The sequence below is a fragment of the Malaclemys terrapin genome, chromosome 3, assembly GCF_027887155.1.
Source record: "Malaclemys terrapin pileata isolate rMalTer1 chromosome 3, rMalTer1.hap1, whole genome shotgun sequence".
NCBI classification, from domain to species: Eukaryota; Metazoa; Chordata; order Testudines; family Emydidae; genus Malaclemys; species Malaclemys terrapin.
This window is the reverse complement of record NC_071507.1, coordinates 7,932,713-7,954,164: the sequence shown is the minus strand read 5'-3', so window position 1 is coordinate 7,954,164 and position 21,452 is coordinate 7,932,713. Positions and strand designations below refer to the sequence as shown.

The 21,452-nt window shown below is 41.3% G+C and overlaps 2 protein-coding genes across 3 annotated transcripts in view; one reads left to right on the top strand and one right to left on the bottom strand.

Annotated features, from left to right (window-relative positions):
- Window positions 1–18,174, bottom strand: part of MCM8 (minichromosome maintenance 8 homologous recombination repair factor) — a 31,190-nt gene extending 13,016 nt beyond the window's left edge. For both annotated transcript variants that reach the window (XM_054021319.1, XM_054021321.1), the window contains exons 1-13: window positions 18,100–18,174; window positions 17,345–17,477; window positions 16,018–16,184; window positions 15,724–15,798; window positions 14,068–14,150; window positions 13,761–13,910; window positions 11,594–11,697; window positions 10,876–11,074; window positions 9,141–9,226; window positions 4,766–4,917; window positions 3,233–3,431; window positions 2,082–2,112; window positions 1,583–1,723 (exon numbers count right to left, since the gene is read on the bottom strand). In XM_054021319.1, the coding sequence (XP_053877294.1) occupies window positions 1,583–1,723; window positions 2,082–2,112; window positions 3,233–3,431; window positions 4,766–4,917; window positions 9,141–9,226; window positions 10,876–11,074; window positions 11,594–11,697; window positions 13,761–13,910; window positions 14,068–14,150; window positions 15,724–15,798; window positions 16,018–16,147 (1,350 nt within the window). In that variant the 5' untranslated portion in view covers window positions 16,148–16,184; window positions 17,345–17,477; window positions 18,100–18,174. The remainder of the gene's footprint in view (window positions 1–1,582; window positions 1,724–2,081; window positions 2,113–3,232; window positions 3,432–4,765; window positions 4,918–9,140; window positions 9,227–10,875; window positions 11,075–11,593; window positions 11,698–13,760; window positions 13,911–14,067; window positions 14,151–15,723; window positions 15,799–16,017; window positions 16,185–17,344; window positions 17,478–18,099) is intronic.
- Window positions 18,175–18,436: 262 nt separating this feature from the next.
- Window positions 18,437–21,452, top strand: part of TRMT6 (tRNA methyltransferase 6 non-catalytic subunit) — a 30,189-nt gene continuing 27,173 nt past the window's right edge. The window contains exon 1 of the mRNA XM_054023672.1: window positions 18,437–18,629. Coding sequence (XP_053879647.1) covers window positions 18,529–18,629 — 101 coding nt within the window. The 5' untranslated portion in view covers window positions 18,437–18,528. The remainder of the gene's footprint in view (window positions 18,630–21,452) is intronic.

The following is a 21,452-nucleotide window of genomic DNA, read 5'->3' as shown; positions in this document are numbered from 1 at the left end:
GTTATTCATGTAGCTGAAGTGGAAGTACCTTAGTTCGAACTTACCGCGGGTCCAGACACAGCAGGCAGGCTCCCCCGTCGACTCCGCGTACTCCTCTCGCAGAGCAGGAGTACCGGTGTCGACGGCGAGCACTTCCGGGATCGATCCGGGATCGATTTATCGCGTCTAGACAAGACGCGATAACTCGATCCCAGAAGATCGATTGCTTACCGCCGGACTCGGAGGTAAGTATAGACCTACCCTAAGAGGGAGATTTTCAATTAACATTGGAGGTCACTGAGAGCTAGGTGCCTAACGCCGTGTGTGTCTTTGAAAATCTCTAAGTGATTTTCCCAAGGTCACACAGGACATCAAAGGCAAAACCAAGAATAAAACCCAGGCTTCCCAACTCTAAGTTCTGTGTCTCAACCACAGGTCCATCCTTGCTCTCTTTCATTATATAAAAGCATAGAAGTGACAGATATTCAATATGCATGAGTTATACTGGCTGCTGTACACAACTGACCACTTACACACTTCTCGATGTCATTGTGACAAATGAAAATAAAACGAGAACCCTTCCGAGAGATGTATTTTATATTTATCACAGAACAGAAGGGTTGTGCAATTATTTGGAGAACTACTAATGTTTAACAACAGTGAATGTCTAAATGAGAGTATGACAAACGGAAAAAAATGTGAGTATTTATTTTAGTCAGAATTCACAACAACTAGGAACAAAAATGTGGGGCTTAGTAAATTATATACTTTAAAAGGGAGACTTTATAAATTTTATACAAAGAGACAGTCTCTCATTGAACGAATGGTTGTGTGTAAGTGAAAGACTAAACATAAAGGTTTAAAGTAGAGGTGCTCAGACTGTATTCTGTGGACCACCAGTGGTCCGCAAGCTCCATTCAGGTGATCCACAGATAGTTCCCTCTAAGGTGGGCGCCTGGGTGGCTGCGTACAAGAGAATGAAGGGCCACCCACCGAATTAGTGGAGTCGCGCAGGCGTGGCTCCACTAATTAGGTGCCTGGACCCTGGAGAAGATGCACATGTAAGGTGAGGAGGTGGCCTTAGGGTGAATAGGGTGTAGGTGGGAGGGGGCAGTGGGGCGAGAAGAGGGAGTGGGGGGAATTTGGGATATGCAGGGCTGCGGCGGCCAGAGAAAGAGGCGACTTTCCCCAGCTCCAGGGCTGTGGCTGCCGCGGCGGGGGAAGAGACCCCCGCCTCCTTCCCAGCCCCAGCTTGGGGGCTGCCGCAGTGGGGGAGAGAGGGCACATCCATCGCATTAGAAAGGTAAGACTACTGATAATAAAATGAGTTGTGTGCTTTTATTTGTAGAATAAAAAAAGTTAAATTATTAATTTTTTTTATATAGCGCTTTTATTCAAAGCACTTTACAATAGTTAGCTAACGGTACAAACATTTGGAAAGATCATTAAGTGGTCCGCTGAGACCCTCAGAAATTTTCAAGTGGTCCGCGAAGAAAAAAAAAAAAAAAAAAAAAAAAGTTTGAGAATCACTGGTTTAGAGTTAAAGAAAAAAATGTATTCTGTCTCCATTAGCTAAGTTTAATAGCAGTAAATGAACCCATACTTGCAACATTTGACTCTTTCCCAATCCAGGATCTCCAACCACCAGAAGATGTGGGTCTCCTCGCACTGGAATTCTGTTTTTGTCATCCACATACTTTTGGCATCCTCCAAACAATGCCAGTGCCAAACCTGCCTTTACAATCTATAATGGTACATACAAATGCTAGTTAGCATTAGACAACAGCTACCATTACTAACAATTGCTTCATAGTAAATTCAGACACACAGAAAGAAAACATTGTGTCCTGCAGAAAAGAACTTACAAGGGACTGAACTCCCACCATTGCCCAAAGCACTACCCATTTCTCATTTGGGGGTTTCTATGGGTATTTTGACACAGGAAAAATAAAAAAAAACTGTTTATCCAAAAATAAACTTTAAAAAATATATATATCATTTTTTCCACCTTGCCAACCTTTAAAAGGTCTTGGAAGTTTACTGAGGCAAATTTGTAATGGAGTTTGAATTTAGAATGAAAGCAGAGTTCTAAAATTACTTACCTCATGGCCATAGATAGTAGGACAAAGTGAGCTGAAAAACCCAAGACATTTGACATTAGTATGTGATTAATACAAAATCTCTTATTACCATTAAATCATAGAATATCAGGGTTGGAAAGGACCTCACGAGGTCATCTAGTCCAACCCCTGCTCAAGGCAGGACCAATCCCCAGACAGATTTTTACCCCAGTTCCCTAAATGGCCCCCTCAAGGATTGAACTCACAACCATGAGTTTAACAGGACAATGCTCAAACCACTGAGCTATGATCATTTGTCCCATCTCAATTACAAAAAACTAGTTTCTCTACTGCAACAAGTTCCCTAGAAATTCACTCTCTTTCCTAATTCCCAGCAAAACCAGGGTTGTTGGGTTTTTTTAATGCTCTATCAAAGTTCTTGACATTTTTGGATAGTGAAGCATGCTTGTCATCATAAAGAGAGCAGTACTCCACTTAAACCTGTACGTACACACACACACACACACGAACCTGTTACACCCCCTCATATCTGGAACAGAACTACTTTTAATCATCATAAGTCCATTGCTCAACTGTGCTGGAGTTTGAAGGAGGTCTTGTATTCCACAGGCTTAGCTGCAGCCTCCTGGAATCCTCCAATGGTACCGCATGGTCCTGCATTGTCTGTTTCATGCCCTCGGCTTGGCGCTCATATCCCCTCCCCCAGTGCTGCAGAGGCCATAGGCAGAGCATAGAACAAAACAATGCAAGATGTGGAAGCTGCCGAGGCAATGGTCTCGGACAACTAAAGAGTGTAGCAGTTGAAAAATAGGGGAAAGAGAAGGAGGGCAGAAGGCACGAGATAGCACAGGAGTGAACATGTGTATCTACTTATTTTAAGAACAGTGTTCTTTTGAAGTACAATATTTATATCCTGGGGCAAATGAAAGTTCAACTAGTTAAAACTACAAATGTATTTGATTGACTCCACCTCCCACCCTTGGACTACAAGAGGGACATAGGCACAAGTACACAAGGGTGTACTTCGTTTAGGTTACTTGTCCCAGATTGACTGCTTTGGAGGGATCAAGATGTAAGATAGCAAATAATGAACCACACACTTGAAAGTACAAGAAGGGAAAAGCTGTGGTGCTTTTATATCTAAATTACTAAAGGTGTAAGAGACAACATACTTGACAATTAGCTTGAACAGACTGTCCTCAGCTTGAATCTCTTGAACAGCATAAAGATCTTTAAGTGAAAACTCCATGCATACTCGGTGATTAGTCCCATCTTCAGAATTCATGACTTTTTGTCCTTTACTGTTGCTGACAGAGTTTGCCTCAATGTACAACAGGAACATACATTTGTCATTCTTGTTTCTAGATGCTCCTGTTAGATTACAAAGGCTGTCAAAAATAGGAATCCATGTTTTCATCTAAGTATTGGGGTTATGCACGGGTAGTGATTAAAATAATTCAGAAATATTAAAATCCATGTGCTAATTAAAACTTGGGACATATTTATAATGATAACATAGCAAATTAAAATGTCTAAACCCATGATCACAGTTCCTGAATACTGGAAGATATAGCCCTTGAACAATTTAGTGGAAACTATTTTGAACAACTGCTTTCTCAAAGCCTGATAAAAAAACAGGAAAAGCTTCTGGTGACACATTGAGATTCAGAGCTTTATAAAAGGGAAAAGAATGTTGTGTAATTTACTTAAAGTTCAGCACATACTCAAGTGCTTTGCTGGATCAGGGCCTGAATGAAATGCAAGATCAATTTTATTCTATTCAAAATTTTAACCTTGGAGAAACAGAGAGCATTGTGCCTCTCTGAACTGACTACATTTTAAGTGTCTTTAGCCTGATCTACTATAAAATTAAACAAATACGCTGCACACATACACTATTTTATTCTTAAAACAATTTTTTTTAAATAAAAAGACAAGACTTGTAGCAGAAAAGATAGAAAAATGTTGTTAAAAATTAAACGCTATCTGTATCCTTAACAGAAAATTACTGATCTATCATAAAGCAACATGGTTCACAAACTGATTATGACAATTCTTTGTAACATTCTCCATTAAGAGCATTTGTAAGATTTCTTCAAGCAGAGAGATGCAAACGATGAAAGAATTTGCAGCCCTAACAGTTCCCTTAATATTTTTCCTTTTTAAAAAAAAAAAAAATAATAATAACCATGATTACCACCTCCTTTAAATGAAAGATAAAGTGTCAAATGGCTAACCTCAATGAGACTATTCTAGAAACAAATCTGGAAAACGGAATCCATCTCAACACCTTGTTTCCTTTACTACTGTACAGAAGATCGTTCTATCCAACTGACTTTCTAGAACATGAGAAGACTGTACTGATAGTTGAGACAAATTCCTCATCCTTAACAGAGCACAAGTGCTGCTACAAGACATACCCACTGCCGACTGCACCAGACTCAGTTAAGGTCAGGGGATGCTAAGGTGTACACGGCTCTCCTCTCAGTTGGCGTATTTTGTCCTCTCTCTTTTTCACTACAGAGCCTTAACTGTTCGATAGCTTTTCCCTATACCTTTTACTTATTTCTAAAAAATGCAATGAATAAGTGACTTTAGGTGTTGAGAGAACAATCAACAACTAGAGAACGAAGAGTAAGCTTTTGTTTAGCATTGTGCAAGATACAGAAGGTGATAAGAAAAAATTCAAACCAGATGTATTGTACCTTCTTCGGTGTTTGACACCTTAACAATTCCTGTGATCGTGACCATATCTCCTGGGACACAACTGTCTACAAGATCCTGAATCAGCTCACATTCTATTGTGCGAGGAATTCGACCTGCTTCTCGCTGATCATCTGACATGAGTTCCTGAACCCTAAAATACACATAGCATACCAATGACCAGTCTGCGGTGTTTCTATTTAAGTTCTTATATAAAGTCCTCACATTTAGGCTTCAAATCAATCATTTTTGATTTGATGAGAAGGGAGAATACAGATTGAGAACATTGGAAAGAGTGCTGTTAAAAGAAAGTCAGGAAATTCCAAAAGTTTTAAGTGTTTCCAGGACCAGAGACTTAATAAGCACTTCAATTTTTCTTCTGCAAACACTTCAAAACGTATTTCCAAAGAACCTTAACTTTATGAACTCTAGATTAAAACTGTCAATTCTACAACTCAGTGAGGTCCAATTACATGTAAATTCAAACTGTAAAAATGTTGTCAGTTTTCAGTAATCTGCATGAGGTGAGCAGGGAAATGCTGATAATGCTAATATTGTATCTTATTTTCATCCTCTAACTTAAAAAAGGGTTTACTGCAATTGGGTCAAGCGTTCAAAAAAATCCATATTAGAGCCATGACAAAGCAAAGAAATCCTCCTCCTAAAGGGAGAATTTTGGAGGTGATTATCAGAGAGAGAAATCAGTTACAATTTTATGAATTTTGGCAGTTTTACGGTAGTAGTCACAAGTATAATCTTGAGTTACAAAACAGCCATGTTGGTTTTCCTACCATCACAGCTTTGTGTGGACAAGCCCTGATGTTTTTCCTGATTGCAGCCTCTAGGTGCTACCAAAATACAAATAATAAATGATAATTTGCACTGTAGGCTACTGTAACTCTTCTATACTTTCTAACATAGATATGAGTGTTACACTTGCTTAAGTGAATTTCTTTCCCTTTTAAATACATTTACATTTATTTATAAATATATATCCATCCTTTAAATATTCTTTTCCCCCAGTCTTTATCTATCATGGATGATATTAATTTTATAACCTTCAAAATTAAATACACCTCCATCTAAATAAAACTAAAAACATACAGTGATATTTCAAAACAAATTAGACGGTTTTCTTTTAATTGTCTTTTTGCCTATGTTGTATTTTAGTTCTGCTAAATAAACTCTAGGATGTGTATGTAACACTTCTAAGTACCAAAGGTTTCTCTTCTGAGCCCTTCTTTACATGAAATATTAATAGCACCCCCTGGTGCTACTGTTAAGAATCTGTCCGTGCTATGGTACAACTTAATTTTCTAAGGGTTTGTAAATGAAAAGAGTGGAATTTGGAAAAAAAGGGGGGAGGGGGGGAGTTCTCAACATTAAGATTGTGCTGCTCACAATAACTTGTTTTAAAGTTTTTAATACTCGGATCTGTAAAATTTGGATACAGAATGTCAGCTCGGAAAACATGGACCGAAACCTCCAAGACAGGTAAATTCAAGAGTCCCATTTCTCTATACTGACATTCCACCCATTGTGCCTCTAGCTGTGTTATGGTATTGCTGCACAGAAGCAATGGAACATCATGAACTTTTCTGAGCATGCACTCTGCTGCAATACCAGAGATGGTACGAATGCAGTGGAAATGGGGGAATAAGTGTTGGTCTCCTTTGAAGTGATTCTGACATGCTATTGTGGGGTGATATCTTTACTGCCTGAGTGATTTCCTTTAATGGGATTGCACAAGTCTGTAAGTCTCCTCCAAAGACAAAAAAGTGCCTGTGAACCGGGCAACTGGTTAGGGCTGTATAAGAGTATTTGACTAGAACCACAAAACTACCTGAACTCAGACTGAAACAGGGTCCTCCTCTTACCTGTGAACATCAGCTCAAGTCCACAAACAATTTTCAGACATGCCCTAACACTGCTCAGAGCCTTAGCGCCCACCCCCAAACCATAATCCATTAGCTGCCACTGCCCACCAACCAGAAGCCTAATACTGTTGATTTCAGTGGGGAGGGAACCATGACATGAAACTATCCCTCTCCCTGGTGGAGCCAGCTCCCCCAAATTTCAGCTTTTGGGGGAGAACAGAGGGGTCATTGCTCCCCATCCCCCAATCCGTAAGTCTTAATTATGACTTGCTCCCAACCCCTTACTCCTTCAAGGGGGCAGCAGTAAAGGGGAAAACCTTATCACAGCATGGCTGGGTAAACCATGAGGGCATATAACACCCCCTAAGCCTTACAGTAGTTGCTATCAACCTCTGCAGATGCACCAGCACAGTTGCACTTTTCCTGAGGGGTGAGAAGGCCCCAGAGCTCGGGCTCCAACCCAAGCCCAGAAGTCTACACAGCAATGAAACAGCGCCCCCAGCCCAAGCCCCATGGCACAGGCCAGCTGCGGGTTTTTATTTGCTGTATAGACATACCCTTAGGATCTGCTTTCAGGTTCAGCAAATGCACAGAAGATAGCCTCTTTTCATAGGTAGTGTGGAGTACACTAGCTTGTGAATGAGCAGTGCATCCCAGGTGCTGCATACTAGTAGGAAACACACCTATTAGTACCAGCAGTATGGCTGAGGCTGGAAGCCAGAGCAGGCAGGCAAAAGTGGGTCCCTAGAGCAAAGGCTGCAGAGGACCTGCATGTGAGGCTTTTTCTTGCTTGGAATGGAGAGAGAACAGTTCCTGGAAAAAGTGGAGCAAACTACCTGTGCCCTGAAAAAGTGCCCATAAAGATTACCAGCTGAGACAAGCAAAAAGATCGGTTTGGAACCAAATTTGAATCCCTTGAAGCATTTCCTATACTCTGTATTTCAGGTAAAGCAGGAGATCTGGGAACCACCTCTGGCTACTACTATTAGGAGACAGTCTGTACTGTCAGTTGTGTTATGTTCCTGAAGGAGAGACCTAGTCCCTTGCCTGGTGATTGACAGGTCTGATCCTCTCTCTTCAACTTCACAGCAAAGGTAAAGCATAAGAAGAGAGAGCCTAAACAAGGAAGAATTTATTTTAGTCACTAAAGTGAACAGGTAGGCTGATTATACATAGGGAGCAGATCTGTTGCTGAGCAACAAGGTGACATTTTCACAGTCTATTTTTATAATAGTAAAATAATCAATTTTTTGTTGTTTCGTCAGTCTAAGTCAGACCCTTAACATTTCTGTAGTTTACTATAGACAGGTTACATTCTTATTTATTTTAAAAGAAGGCAGGGTTACAGCAAGTATAAAATATTACTTCTGAGACACTATACTGATATTAGGACGGCACAGGATATCAAGTTATTTAGTCCCCCTGATAACATCCACCTGTCAGATTACCACAGAAGTTGTCTAACAATGGAGGTACTGTACCAAAAAAGCCCCAAACCCACAATGCAAACAAATGAGGACACCAATTCTAAGAAGACTTACACATATGCTTAATTTTACACACATACAGTGAAATCCTGACCCCTCTGAAGTCAATGGTGGAACTCCCATTCACTTCAATGGGGCCAGGATTTCACCCTGTGAGTAGTCCCATTGAAGTCAACCCACAAATGCATAAAATTCAGCTGTGCTGGAATAGGGCCGAAGAGCTTTTCCAAATACTATGCTACTTACCATTACATCCGTTCTTAAAAAAAAAAAAAAAAAAAGTAAAAAAATCAATTCCAGAAATAGTTTTGATTAGTTTAGACTAGAAGGAACAGCTGACATTTATATTATTTATTTCTATTGCAGTAATACCTAAGGGCCCCATTTTTTCTATTCTTGTACAAATAAAAGACAGCAAGCCAGTCCCTGCCACAGATAGCTCACAATTTAAGGTACTGTATATTTACTTTATTAGATGTAGAAAGCAGAAAAATAGGGAAACAATTTAAGTATGTGTACTTCATTCCTATTCGGATTAGCTTGTGTTTTTTTCAATACAACTTTAAACCAAGATTTTGACACTAAAATTCAATACAACTCATTCAGCTCTCTCAGTTAACAGCTGTCATGTAACAATGCCCTGCTAGCCAACCATTGTGATGTTTTCCTTACAGCTCATTCATTACAGAAGGTAATTTATAATGGATGTGATTACATTTATAGAATGGATGCAATCATGTTCACAGCATGACCTGAAACAGTTCACAATGAAGCTATAGTCGAGATAAGAAGAATTTCAATGAACCTATTATACTGAGTAGGGACAATATATAATATAGAATAGTGCTTTGGTGAAACAATTATTTTGTAGCATATTCTTTTGATCAATGCTTCTTTTTACACAATGGATAATATGAATAAAAATGCACATTTGCTTTAATAATGTGATATCTTTTCAAATCTGTTAAACTAAATTTGTTTGTGAAAGGAACAGACACTCTAAGGTTGCTTACTTAATAGACTGCCAGTCCACCGTAATTGTTAAAGGAGAGCTTCTATCTGCAGCGAATGATCGTCCATGGCACTCAGGCAGAGGACACTGTAACAGTATGAATTCGTGGTCAGGATTGACAAAGAAAATTGTTATCTTTATTACAATAGTTTAAGGTGCCTAATTTGATTTTGAAAAACAACAGTACTCTGTGTGCAGCTCATTAACAGCATATAAAAAGAAAACCTACAGTTAAGCTTAGATTAGGGATACCAACTGGCATGGGTATAATTAATGGAAAACTGTCACACAAACAGTCGTTTAAACACCTAGCATTAAAATAGATTAATAGATTCTTCTAGGACTGGAAGGGACCTCGAGAGATCATCGAGTCCAGTCCCCTGCCCTCGTGGCAGGACCAAATACTGTCTAGACCATCCCGGATAGATATTTATCTAACCTACTCTTAAAAATCCCCAATGATGGAGATTCTACCACCTCCCTAGGCAATTTATTCCAGTGCTTAACCACTCTGACAGTTAGGAAGTTTTTCCTAATGTCCAACCTAAACCGCCCTTGCTGCAATTTAAGCCCATTGCTTCTTGTCCTATCCTCAGAGATTAAGAAGAACAATTTTTCTCCCTCCTCCTTGTAACAACCTTTTATGTACTTGAAAACTGTTAACATATCCCCTCTCAGTCTTCTCTTCTCCAGACTAAACAAACCCAAGTTTTTCAATCTTCACTCATAGGTCATGTTTTTTAGACCTTTCATCATTTTTGTTGCTCTTCTCTGGACTTTCTCCAATTTGTCCTCATCTTTCCTGAAATATGGCGCTCAGAACTGGACACGATACTCCAGTTGAGGCCTAATCAGCGCAGAGTAGAGCGGAAGAATTACTTCTCATGTCTTGCTTACAATACTCCTGCTAATACATCCCAGAATGATGTTAGCTTTTGTCCTCCCTGGGCTTCAGAGGCTGAGCTCTAGCCCAAGCATGAACATCTACCCGGCTATTTTTAGCACCACAGCACAAGTTCCATGAGTCCAAGTCTGTAGAACCGCTGCTGCAGGTGTTTTTTGCAGTGTAGACACACCCATGAGCTACTCAGGCTCTGTAGCTGGCCAGCTCCTCGGCTACCCAACTCACTGCCTCCAGGGCAACTAGCCAGCCAGAAAGCCTGTGGTGGGCAGCCGGCAAACTGAAAAAACTCCATTTGGTAGTCCCAAAATGGAATTTTTCTGGAAAATCCCTTTCTGCAAAACGATTTCAATTTTTACTTTTCATCCCAATTTGGGGCAAACTTTTTTTTTTTTAATTTTTCACATGAAGGGATTTACATTTTCCAGCCAGCTCTAGTCCTAGATAAAACTGCTAAATACAGTCAGAACACTAAATAGCCCTTTCTAAAACAGGATGGGGGTGGGTTCAGGGAGAGGAGAACAGAGGAATTATTTTAAATTTGTGGAAGTTTCTATACTTTTGGTTTTCCATTTTAAATGGCACCCAAAATCAAGGAAACTTTTTTTTTTTTAAATGCCTACCTCACACGATGAACACTTACAGTAACATTGGGATGTACAGTGATTTTTGTGGATCACTAACTTATTCTAACTTTGCTGAAGTATTAAATCCATTTCATCCCTCTTTAAATACTATCACTTTTTTAAAATCTAACACACATGAGTTGACAGTTTCCAAACACAGGAGATAGCAAAGGGGAGGAAAATTTTAAGATAAAAATATTTTAAATTACCTTTGTGGGAAGGGAATATTTTCCATCAGGCAGAGGAAAACTCTGAATATACCCACATGTACTGCATATAAAGGCCATCTTGGTGCATAGAGGTTTAATGTTGCTGACACGCACGACAGTGCCACGCAGGGCAACATACTTCCCATAACAATTAGCCCGAACATTCTTCAGTTGAGTCAATGGGTCATAGTTGTACACCCTAAATAAAAAGGTTGCCACACAACTTTAAAACTCTTCTTATCCTTAAAGAACAAAAATAGTGTTATCAAATATGCATGTATGAACTAAACACTAATAGAGATACAGCCAGATGAAAGGTTTTATGAACAGAAGACAAATCTAATATTTTATTGTAAATCTAACCTCTCCCCAGAATACATGACACAACTGTTAACTCCTATTACCCTAAGAGGAAGTGAAGGCTGCCCAGTCAAATTCTAACATTCAGAATTCCCAAACTATAAGAGAATACATAGTATACACACCGTTCATTATTCTTAACAAACACTCTTAGGTCTCATTTACTCTCTAGAAACTACCATATATGGGGACCCTGTAATAATACAGTAAACCCCAGCCACGGTTTAACACATATTTCAGTCTTGCAGCACAGAAAGGACCAATGTTCGATGGCAATTTTCCATAAGAGTTTTTTACTCTCTCTGGGCAAATGAATCTTTCAAATCCTAATAGAGAATTAATACAGAACATCCTTTACCTTGCATGAATATGTGGCACATTTATTATAGGTTCTTCATCAATTGGTAATCCTTCTTGTTCCTGTAGTTCAGCTGCATACCTTTCCAGGTCCTTAGTTAATACCTAGATAGACAAGAAAAAATAAACACAGGCTAGGAAGAACCAGCTCCAAGGAATGGGTAATAGTGTTTATTGAAGTGTTCTCCTTTAACATGCTGCTCTCCTCCCTGGGTTTGGCATGATAGTTCATTTGCAGTTGAGCTTTGTTACATTATCCTGCTGTTTTAAACCCCTACACAACTCTGCAGAAGGTCTCATTGACTATTAAGCCCAACCAAGGGGATTATTTTACTGCTTTTGTACTTTTCCATTTGACAACCATAGGTTTTCCTTTCATATTTTACATGGATCTTAAATTAACATCTTTGTTTTTAATTTTAAAAAAAGGAATGCATTGTACCCTTATCAATGGATTGGTGATTGATTAATCTCTTTGATCGCAGTAGTCAAAAAAAGTTTGGTCTCCTGAGGACTACAGCATAAGGAATATTATCAGCATCACTAAAATAAGAAACCCTACAAGCACATGAGAAACCATTCCAATTTGTCACAAGTCCCTTTATTAACAAATCCACTAAGCAGATAAACAATCCCACAGCACTGAAATATGATAGCAGATAGACAGTACAAAGTGTTTAGCCCTATGATTTGCATTGCTCACATCTCCCACTGGGAGATCCTAGAGTGCCCATCATTATCTTCCTCCTCCTCATCGTTATCATCTGTGGCTGTCATCTTGGCATCGCCCAATGCATCTACTCCCAGCACACAGGCGAGGCAACACCTTTTTATTCTGAGTTATGTTTATGCCTGCTAAGGTTCAGACATATGCATATAGGTTCCAACCCCCTTTTCCTTATCAATACTTCCACACCCCACTAATTTAGGGGTGTTCTGTTTCTCATTGGCTATCCCTTTAGCTCCTCTTATTCTCATTAACATCTATGTCAATGGGGTATCATAGCAACTTGAGGTTATAACAGAATCCTGCAAAATGTTACTATCTGGCATCTTGCAGTATTAAATGGCACATTGTACCATATTTTTCAGTCTATTGCTGCATAGTTTCCAGAACATCAGCACTTAACACATCTTTTATTGTAATCTTACATTTTAGTTGACCAGAAGATAGATAACCTTGTATTAGTAATCATGCCAACCTGTTTCAGGCCTAAGGCCTTGTTTGGCTAAGGACTATAGGTTCACTGTTACAATATTAATAAATACTTACATTTCACCTCTATATCCTAAAAATACTTGGTATCTTTTTTCTTGGCTACTGCACAGAGTAACCTCCAATTCTAAACTATGTGCATGTACGGATATCATTAATGTCAGCATATCTGTGAGCACATTTGCTGCTACTGCAGAACCAGCATAAGGTGGCTAGGACTTTTTAAAGCACAGGACTGAGAGCCAGGAGATCTAGGGTCTGTTCACTGTTTTCCTATGTGACTTTGAACAAGTACTTTAACATCTGTGACTCAGTGTCCCATTTTAAAAAATGGGAATTAAAAAAAAAAAATAAAGAGTTGTTATGAGGCATAGCTCACTAAGCCCAAAGTATTATCAAGATATGATTTTGTAAGACACACAACAATGGTGCAGAGAGGAAGAGGGTGGTGGTGGTTGTTTTTTGGGGGGGGGAAGTGTGCGGGGGGGGGGGTTCAGTGAAGCAGCAGATTTTTATAAGTCAGAAAACGTACATATTTAACATTTGGAGGACTTACTTCTTCTACTTCTACTCATAACAATTGTAAATTAGGTCAAATTTTTGGCCCAGAAAACTTGATGCATTAAACTGTTTAATCTTTAAAAATTAAGGCCCCAATCCTGCAAAATGTACTTGGGCTTCACATCTTTTGAAAGCCACACACTTCAAAACTATCAACCTTTAAGAATAAACTAAGTTTTTTAAAAGTCACTATTTCTAAATGTAATAAAGAGTTTAAAAACACCAATTGAAACTTTCATAGCTGTAGTAATTATACATTTGTTTCTGGTTAAAAACCCTTCTGACAGTGAGAATTGGTCTTCCATATAAATATGATTTAAAACTTAAAGTACAAGCCATAATTACATACATACATCCTACTACTTAACATCTATTTGGAGTCCATATTTACCTGATGTATTGCCAAACCCATGCAGTCCAGTATTTTCTGAGGCATATCCCTTAAATCAGTAGATATATTTGGAATCAATTCAATTAAATCTTTATCTTGTATCAGCTCTTTGTAATCCACAAGAATACTCCCTTTTCTTTCTATTTCATCCTACAAAACATTTCAAGTTACAAAACACATTTCATTCTGAGATAAAACAAAAGGTTTTGATTAATATTATTCCTGAGATACTGTAGTTGAAATATAGACTGAAGAAAATATATACAGATCTATTATGCTATTGTAGCAACAGTTGTGGGGGTCTTACCTTATCATAAAGTTCAATGTGATGTGTAAAAAACTTTTCAAATGCTTGAATCTTCTGGACAAATGGAGAGCTGCCATCATAAGCTAATCAGATACACATCGCATTAGTAATTAACCCAAAAATAATTATGTACATCAACACATCATATGCTTTATTTGTAGCTAGAAATTTATTATAGAAACCAATTCATCCATTAAAGACATTGATTTTAAAAAAATGGGTATTTATTTAAATAATCCTTCTTTCACATACATTTTACCCTCCATGGTTTTTGCACCTTTCTCTCAAGCATCTACAGCACAGCTACCTTCCTTCAAAGGACTGGATAGAATAATTTCTTGAGTTTATCACAATACAATTAGAGTTAATGAGACAGAAAAGAAAGGAAAGTTGGGTGGGGAAGGGATGCCAACTGTACCAACTTGTAAGACATAGCCCTATAAGAAGATATAGTCATAGCAGGTCTTATGCCATCATGATGATGTCTTGCAGCATTTCACAGGACTGGCAGAATAGGTTCAGGTTGCCTTTCCTAGAAAGGGTGATATTTTTCCCCATTATGTTGTTTGTGCGCCAAGATTGGGGAATGTCTCAGTAATACTCCTGTTCTTCTAAGTTAAGAACTATGAGGATACATACTTTTAGCCAGGATGATATGGGATCAATCCTCAAAGCAAAGGAGGCAAAATTTAATGGAAGGGGTATTTTAATACTTCTGAGTTGTGGGGTGCAGATGGTTGTCCATGTGGGGGACTATCATGAGGCAGGACCAACAGAAGACTGATGGTGAGGCATTACAGTAAGTAATTGCATCTCCAGGAGACAGCAGATTTAATATGATTTGTGAACTGCAATCTGATTATCGAGCATCAGAATTTGTTCAATATTTTGGCTTGCGTTTAACATAGGTTGGATGAAGTTGGAGCGCATTTTACATTGTACAACACTCATTTCCAAGCCTTTGCCCACACAGAGATTACAAGTTGTTCATTGAAATTTGTTTTGGATATGGGGGAAGATGAGCAGTAGATAACACTTAGACCCTGGCAACACTGGCCAGCAGTCCATGTGATTTAGAGATAGAGTCCTTGAGTGAGAGTACGTAGCTCTTTCAGGGTCTGTTTACACTCCAGGATCTTCTCGATTAGCTATTGTGGTATTTCAAAGGTGTTGTCACAGCAGCCAACTCAAAGAATCCTGGAGTGCAACCAAGACCCAAAATCACTGGCTTGGATGGAAATCACAAAGCTATTTAAGATTAATTAGAGCTTCAGATCAGCAAAGGCTAAGATTGCAAAAAAGGGCAGAAAAAAGGAGAATTCGCTCATGTCTCCCTCCATTTTTAGAAGACCAGATTATTTACATTTTTAATTACCATCTTCCTCTACTGCACCTTAAAAAAGGGTTTTAAAAAGGATCTAAGAATGAACTGGTTTCAGAGTGGTAGCCGTGTTAGTCTGTATCAGCAAAAACAAGGAGTTCTTGTGGCACCTTAGAGACTAACAAACTAACAAGGACTCCTCATTGTTGTTGTTTTTAAGAATGAACTGTAATGTCACTCATTTCTTCAACCTTCTAATCTATTTTCCCTCCTATAATACACACATCTAGGGGGGAAAGGGAGGTAAAACATTTATTCTAAATTATTTAATATACCTTCAGAGAAATAAAGCTTCCAGCCTTTATATGGAGTAATCTGATCCAATGTTGACTGAATTAATCGAGGTTGTGCTGAAAAGTATGAAAATAAGATTGGTTAAAGCAGTGTAAGTACAGTAGCATCTCAAACTTTGTCAGTTTTACTTATTTACTGTTTAGAGCACTAGTAAGCAAACAGCTGCAGCTGTTGCACAGAAGAGCAGGTAAACATGCACTGCTGCTTTAAAATGCTGGATCACTGTATTCTAGCATCAGAGATTAATGATAATCTGTTATGTACAACCAATTTACCAGACTCAGACTTTCCAGTGTTTCTTTTCCAGTCTTTTCCTCCATCTCCTCTCCCTCGCCATCTTCCTCTCCAGCCTTGAAAGCCACCTCTTCCTCGTCCAGACCCTTTACCTCTTAATTCGTTACTCATGTTACCATGCGACTGAATTTGCAAACTGTGGATTAAACTGATAGGGTAAGACTGTCAATGAAGATTTATAGTAATAATTTATGGTGATTATAATAATTTAACTAAGAGTTATTAGTATATTGTCATTTATTTTTTTAGAAGAGAGGACCAGCCATATGTGGAACGAGTTCAGGATCCTCCCTTCTCAAAACAACAGGTGATGGAAGTACGATTGGCTACATACTCACAGTGGGTGTGAGGTTAACTTTTCAAATTCTATAAAACATTGGCTGGCTGCCCAGCCTCCTCATAACAAATAAGGATTGCAAGTGCAGAATGTATTTTTTCTCATTTATACTCTCTAGTATACCTCTACCCCGATATAACACAAATTCGGATATAACGCTGTAAATCAGCGCTCGGGGGGGGGGGGGGGGGGAGAAGGGGGCTGCGCACTCCGGTGAATCAAAGCAAGTTTGATATAACGCGGTTTCACCTATAATGTGGTAAGATTTTTTAGCTCCAGAGGACAGCATTATATCGAGGTAGAGGTGTACTTTCAACTAGAGTTGGAATCTATCTAGGTTCTCAAATACCATAAAGATATGGATCATGTAAATGCCTTTCTCTTACGTATAGATTGGTTTGGGGGATAAAGAGCTGTGCACACACACCCAGCACCCCCATGCAGACATAGGGAAACACTGCTGTATATTTTCTTAATGATAGGTCTTCTCCATTCTTATATGCTTTGATGAGCAGTAAATAGATAACGTTGACATTTAAAGTAACACCAGTGCCATCTGAGGTAGCATGCATTGAAATGCAAGGGGCAATTCACCCCTCAGTGCTTTTCCAGGCTCTCTGCAAACTCAGGCAGATGTATCAGATGATTACATTTGCTTCATGTTTTGAAAGTTTTCTTTGCGACCACAACAAATAGAAACTGGCTTTTTTGTTGTTGTTGTTGTTTTGAATGAAAAATGGAACTCCAGAAAAAAATTTAGAAACCGGTCTGCTCACTTCCACTCTGAACAAATCTTTTGTGACCCATCCTACACATTAAGAAACACTGATCTAAAGTCACAAGATCCTGTTATCCTAACCTAAACAGAAGACAAAGGCTAGGCATCTTTGTTCTGGACATGGACAGATAAATTCAAGTTCCTAAATCCTGTGACCAGATGCTCTTAAAGAAGGAAAGAAGTGTTTGTTTACCATGAACAGGAAAGTTGTCATACAGGAACATTTAGTAACTGGTTTTCTTATGACATGGCCGTTATTTGTGGAAGCCTTGGTCACTTCTACTCATTTAATCCCTATAAATATTTACCCGAATGTTTTGTTAGACCTGCAAATAAAATAAATCTATTTAATTACACACACACACCACTACCCCTTGTTGCATCCCACCTGCAGCACGGCCAACTCTCAGTATAGCCTGGAGGATAATGATCAGGGTTTATTAGGGTAAGGCCAACTGTAGCACAGTAACACAGGTGCTTCCTAGACGGATGGAACGGTTTTCTTCTGTCAGGAGAGATAACTCACCTCTCTGGCAGTTGCTAGGTCAAGGGAAGAATCATCCACCCCAGCTGTTAGGTTGGTGGTTAGGTGGAATTGATCACAGTGCTCAGGGCACAGGCTTTTTCACAGCTCCCAGCAGGGGAGCTAGATTTAGGTGCAGGCCAGGCCTCTTAGCACCTAGGCTCGCCCCCCTATTTGCCCAGGGAGAACGTGGCCCAAGTGCAGCCCCAAGGCCCCGAACCCCACGGACAGAGCCGGCCCAGATCTGTTCAGTAAGATCCCAGCACCCAGGCCTGGCGCCGGCTGCCAAGCAGGCACTAAGCAGAGGCCTGGCACTGGTAGGCTGCTCCCAGCCCTAACGCGAGGCGGCTGCTCGCGGAGTAACCCGCGTGTCTCGCGCGGAAGCCCCGCAGCAAACGGGAGACATGCAGCGGCCCGGAACTCACCGTAGCACTTGCTGGGCCAGGCCAATTGATATACCTTAGCCCTTCTATTTTGGCGCCAGCTTTGTGTTATTTCCGCTTCCGGTACTAACACCAATCACAGGGTCGGGTTGGGCCGATGCCCCGCCCCACCACGTTGCCATGGTTACAGCAAGGGACTCCCCGCCCTCTTTCACTGGTTAAGGGAGGTCTCATCGGCCAAGGCCTAGTGCGCTGCATGTCACGTGATAGCGCCTTCCCCTCCTCCCCCCCGCTGAGAGAAACAACGCTGCGCCTGCGCACCCGGCCGCCGCCAATGAGAACGTAGGCCCGGGTTCGCAGCGCGTGCGCAGTGCGGGTCCCCACCGGAAGTGGCGCGAGGGCCCGGCAGGCAGGTGGCCCGGGGAACCGGCAACGGCCGAGTGGGGGACGCGCGCGCGCGCGCGAGGGGCCATGGAAGAGAGCGCGAAACCAGGCCTGCGCATCTGCGAGGGGGACTGCGCCGTGCTCAAGCGGGACGAGGTCTTCAAGGCGGTGCTCGTGCTGAGGCGGAGGTGAGGCCGGGCCGGGCCGGGCCGCGCTCCCTCACCCGGGCAGCCCTGTTCCCTGCTGCGGCTGTCCCGGCATTGGCGCCGCGGGGCGCGACTGAGCCTGGGCCGCCGCCTGGGCGCGGAGCTCCCCTCAGCGCGGCTCCGTGTCCAGCGGTCCCGGTGGCACCTGACGGGGGCCGCGGCGGCTGTGCCCAGCGCCGTGCGGTGCTGGTGGGTCGCTGTGCCCGTTGGCCCGTCAGTTACCGTCTGCCCGGCCCAGCTCCTGCGTGTGACACTTCCTCCTGCCTACACCAGGGGGGAGGAGACGCAGTAAACAGAAGCACGTGTTACTGTCTGTGTCATGTAGTCAATGAAATGCATCTCTTCCCCGTTGTCCTGTGTCCGTTTCCTCTCGCTCATCCTCCCCACCCTGTATCTCTTTCTCAGCATTGTTCTCTTCCTTCTCCCTGTGTCTTGTGTTGCCCTTCCCTCAAAACGTTGCTCTATCAGTAGTGCGTTTCAAACTCATCCTATCCATCTTGCCCAGTCTCTCTTCCTTGCCCCTAGACATTGAATAGCCAGAGAGAGATCAAAAGGTGGTGGCGGGGAGGTACCCATTGTTCAATGGCAGTGCACAGGTGAGAAATCAACCTCTCTCCCTGTAGCTGCAGGGAAATAGTTGCCCCTCGTTTGGGGTCTGCATTCTCGTATTATATCTGATATCTTTGAAATACTTTGAATGCTCATATTTGCTCATACTGTTGCAAAGTAGAGAAGAAGCCCTCTCTCTGTCCCCTATCCCTGGCTGCAGCAAAGGTTTGTTTCTGGGGAGTTATGTGGGGGGGGAGGAGGTCTGCTACTCAACCTTTCTCTGCCCTAGCATCCTGGCTTTGGTGGCAGGGTACCAATAGTGAAAAAAGCTGGCCACACTTTGTTGTGTTTAATCTGCAGCTATGAATAGTTACAGAGCCTCTGGAGCAAACTGCAGATTTAGGAATACATCACTGCATTAGTTTATATTTAGTTCACTTTTAGTGTGTTATACTTTCAACCGAAAAGGCTAGAAACTTAACAGAAAGCTTCAAGTATATAGAAGGTTTTGTTGCTCACTATGGGAAAGTCAGTTTTTCCAACTCCGGTCACTTTTCAAGTTAGGCTTGCTCTTTCAGAATTGGTCCTGAAAACCAGTGTTGTACACATAATGTGACTTTGACAGGAAAGAGGAAAAAACACATCCAGGATGCAGATTTTATGTGTAATACCATTTGCCTTCTCTGTTAATGTGGATAACTGGTTAGAACAGAAGTCTGATCTGCAGGACTCCTGGAGTCTGTTTCCCATCTCTGTCATGTCTGCAGATGTGCTACTTACCTTCTTACCCTGTATTGCTATCTTGCTAAGATAGTCTACATATCACTCTTAAATTCTTAGACAAATTGTTGGAATAAGTTAGTGTTGAATTTTTAAAAATAATTACTAAAAACATCATGCTTACGTAGAGTGTTATATCATTAAGAGCAAAATCTTCATACCAAGAGGCAGGGCTGGAAAAATCCACTTGCCAAGATTGAGTAGCAGTCTTTTCTGGGCAAGTACCATGATTTTATTTTTGTAAGTTTCTAGTTACTGTGGTTGTAAACTAGTTTTCCTAGTATGAACTGACTGCAGACCAATGTTGTGTTGAATCTGTTGAGATAGAAGTACCAGTTCATCCCTACTCTGATGCTGAGCCCAGTGCAGGGACCAAGAAAAAGGAGGCAATGCACCATCAGAAATCTGGGGCTGTCAGGGTCTGCTTTGGCTCCTGGTACAGTAGAGTAGCCTCAGGGACAGCTCTAACCAATTTGCAATTTAGCTGCAACTCTGGACTGTCGTGGTGACCAGGATGTAGGATTACGCGCTACCCCAAGCTTGCCTTCTGTGCCAGGGAATCCTATTGGGGCAAGGAGGCTTCTGGTTATGTTGTTATAAGAAAAACGTCCAGGTATAAGGAGAACTTACAGTTACTTTGAGTTCACTTTATGCCTGGTACATCTATGCAAAGTGGATGAAGAGTAGCAGTTAATTGCTCGCAGAGAATCTGAAATAATCGCTATGAAAGGGATAAACTCTGTCTTGCATTGGAGAGTATTGCATTTGCACAGCAACAGGATATCAGTTTTGATGGAGAGACAGTGACATCTTCCTGATTGTGCAGAGAGACTGTTTCAGTGCTGTCACTGCTTTTCAGGTGGTGGGAGAAAGCCAGCTATTTCTGCTGTGGTGTACAGATACCATTGTTTTGGTAAAGATGCCTTGGAAGAGGGGCCTCCTACCGGTTCTCTGTGGAGGAGGTGGTACAGTGGAGAATGCCACCAACAAGAGCAGGGGTTCTTAACCTTTTTCTAAGGCCCACCCCAAACGTGCTATAAAAATTCCATGGCCCACCTGTGCCCTAACAACTCTTTTTCTGCATATCCAGTAGATTAAAAACCAGGGCTGGCATTCGGGAGTAGCAAGCAGGGCAGTTGCCTGGGACCCCACACCCCAGGGGGCCCACAAAGTTAAGTTGCTCAAGCTTCGTCTTCGGCCCAGGGCAGTGGGGCTCGGGCTTCAGCCCCAGGCCCCAGTGAGTCTAACACCGGCCCTGCTCTCTGGTTTATTTTGGCGGACCTGAAACCTACTTGCGGCCCCCCCAGTGGGCCCCGGACCCTTGGTTGAGAACCACTGCCCTGGAATAGGTGTCCAAATTACTTCCATATGTGTCTTCAGCTCTTGCCATTCCAGCAGATGACTGTGGACTTGTGTGTTTTTCAAAAGCTGCCAAGTAGCATGAACTCTAAAACAATAAATCTTTCTTACTGTTAC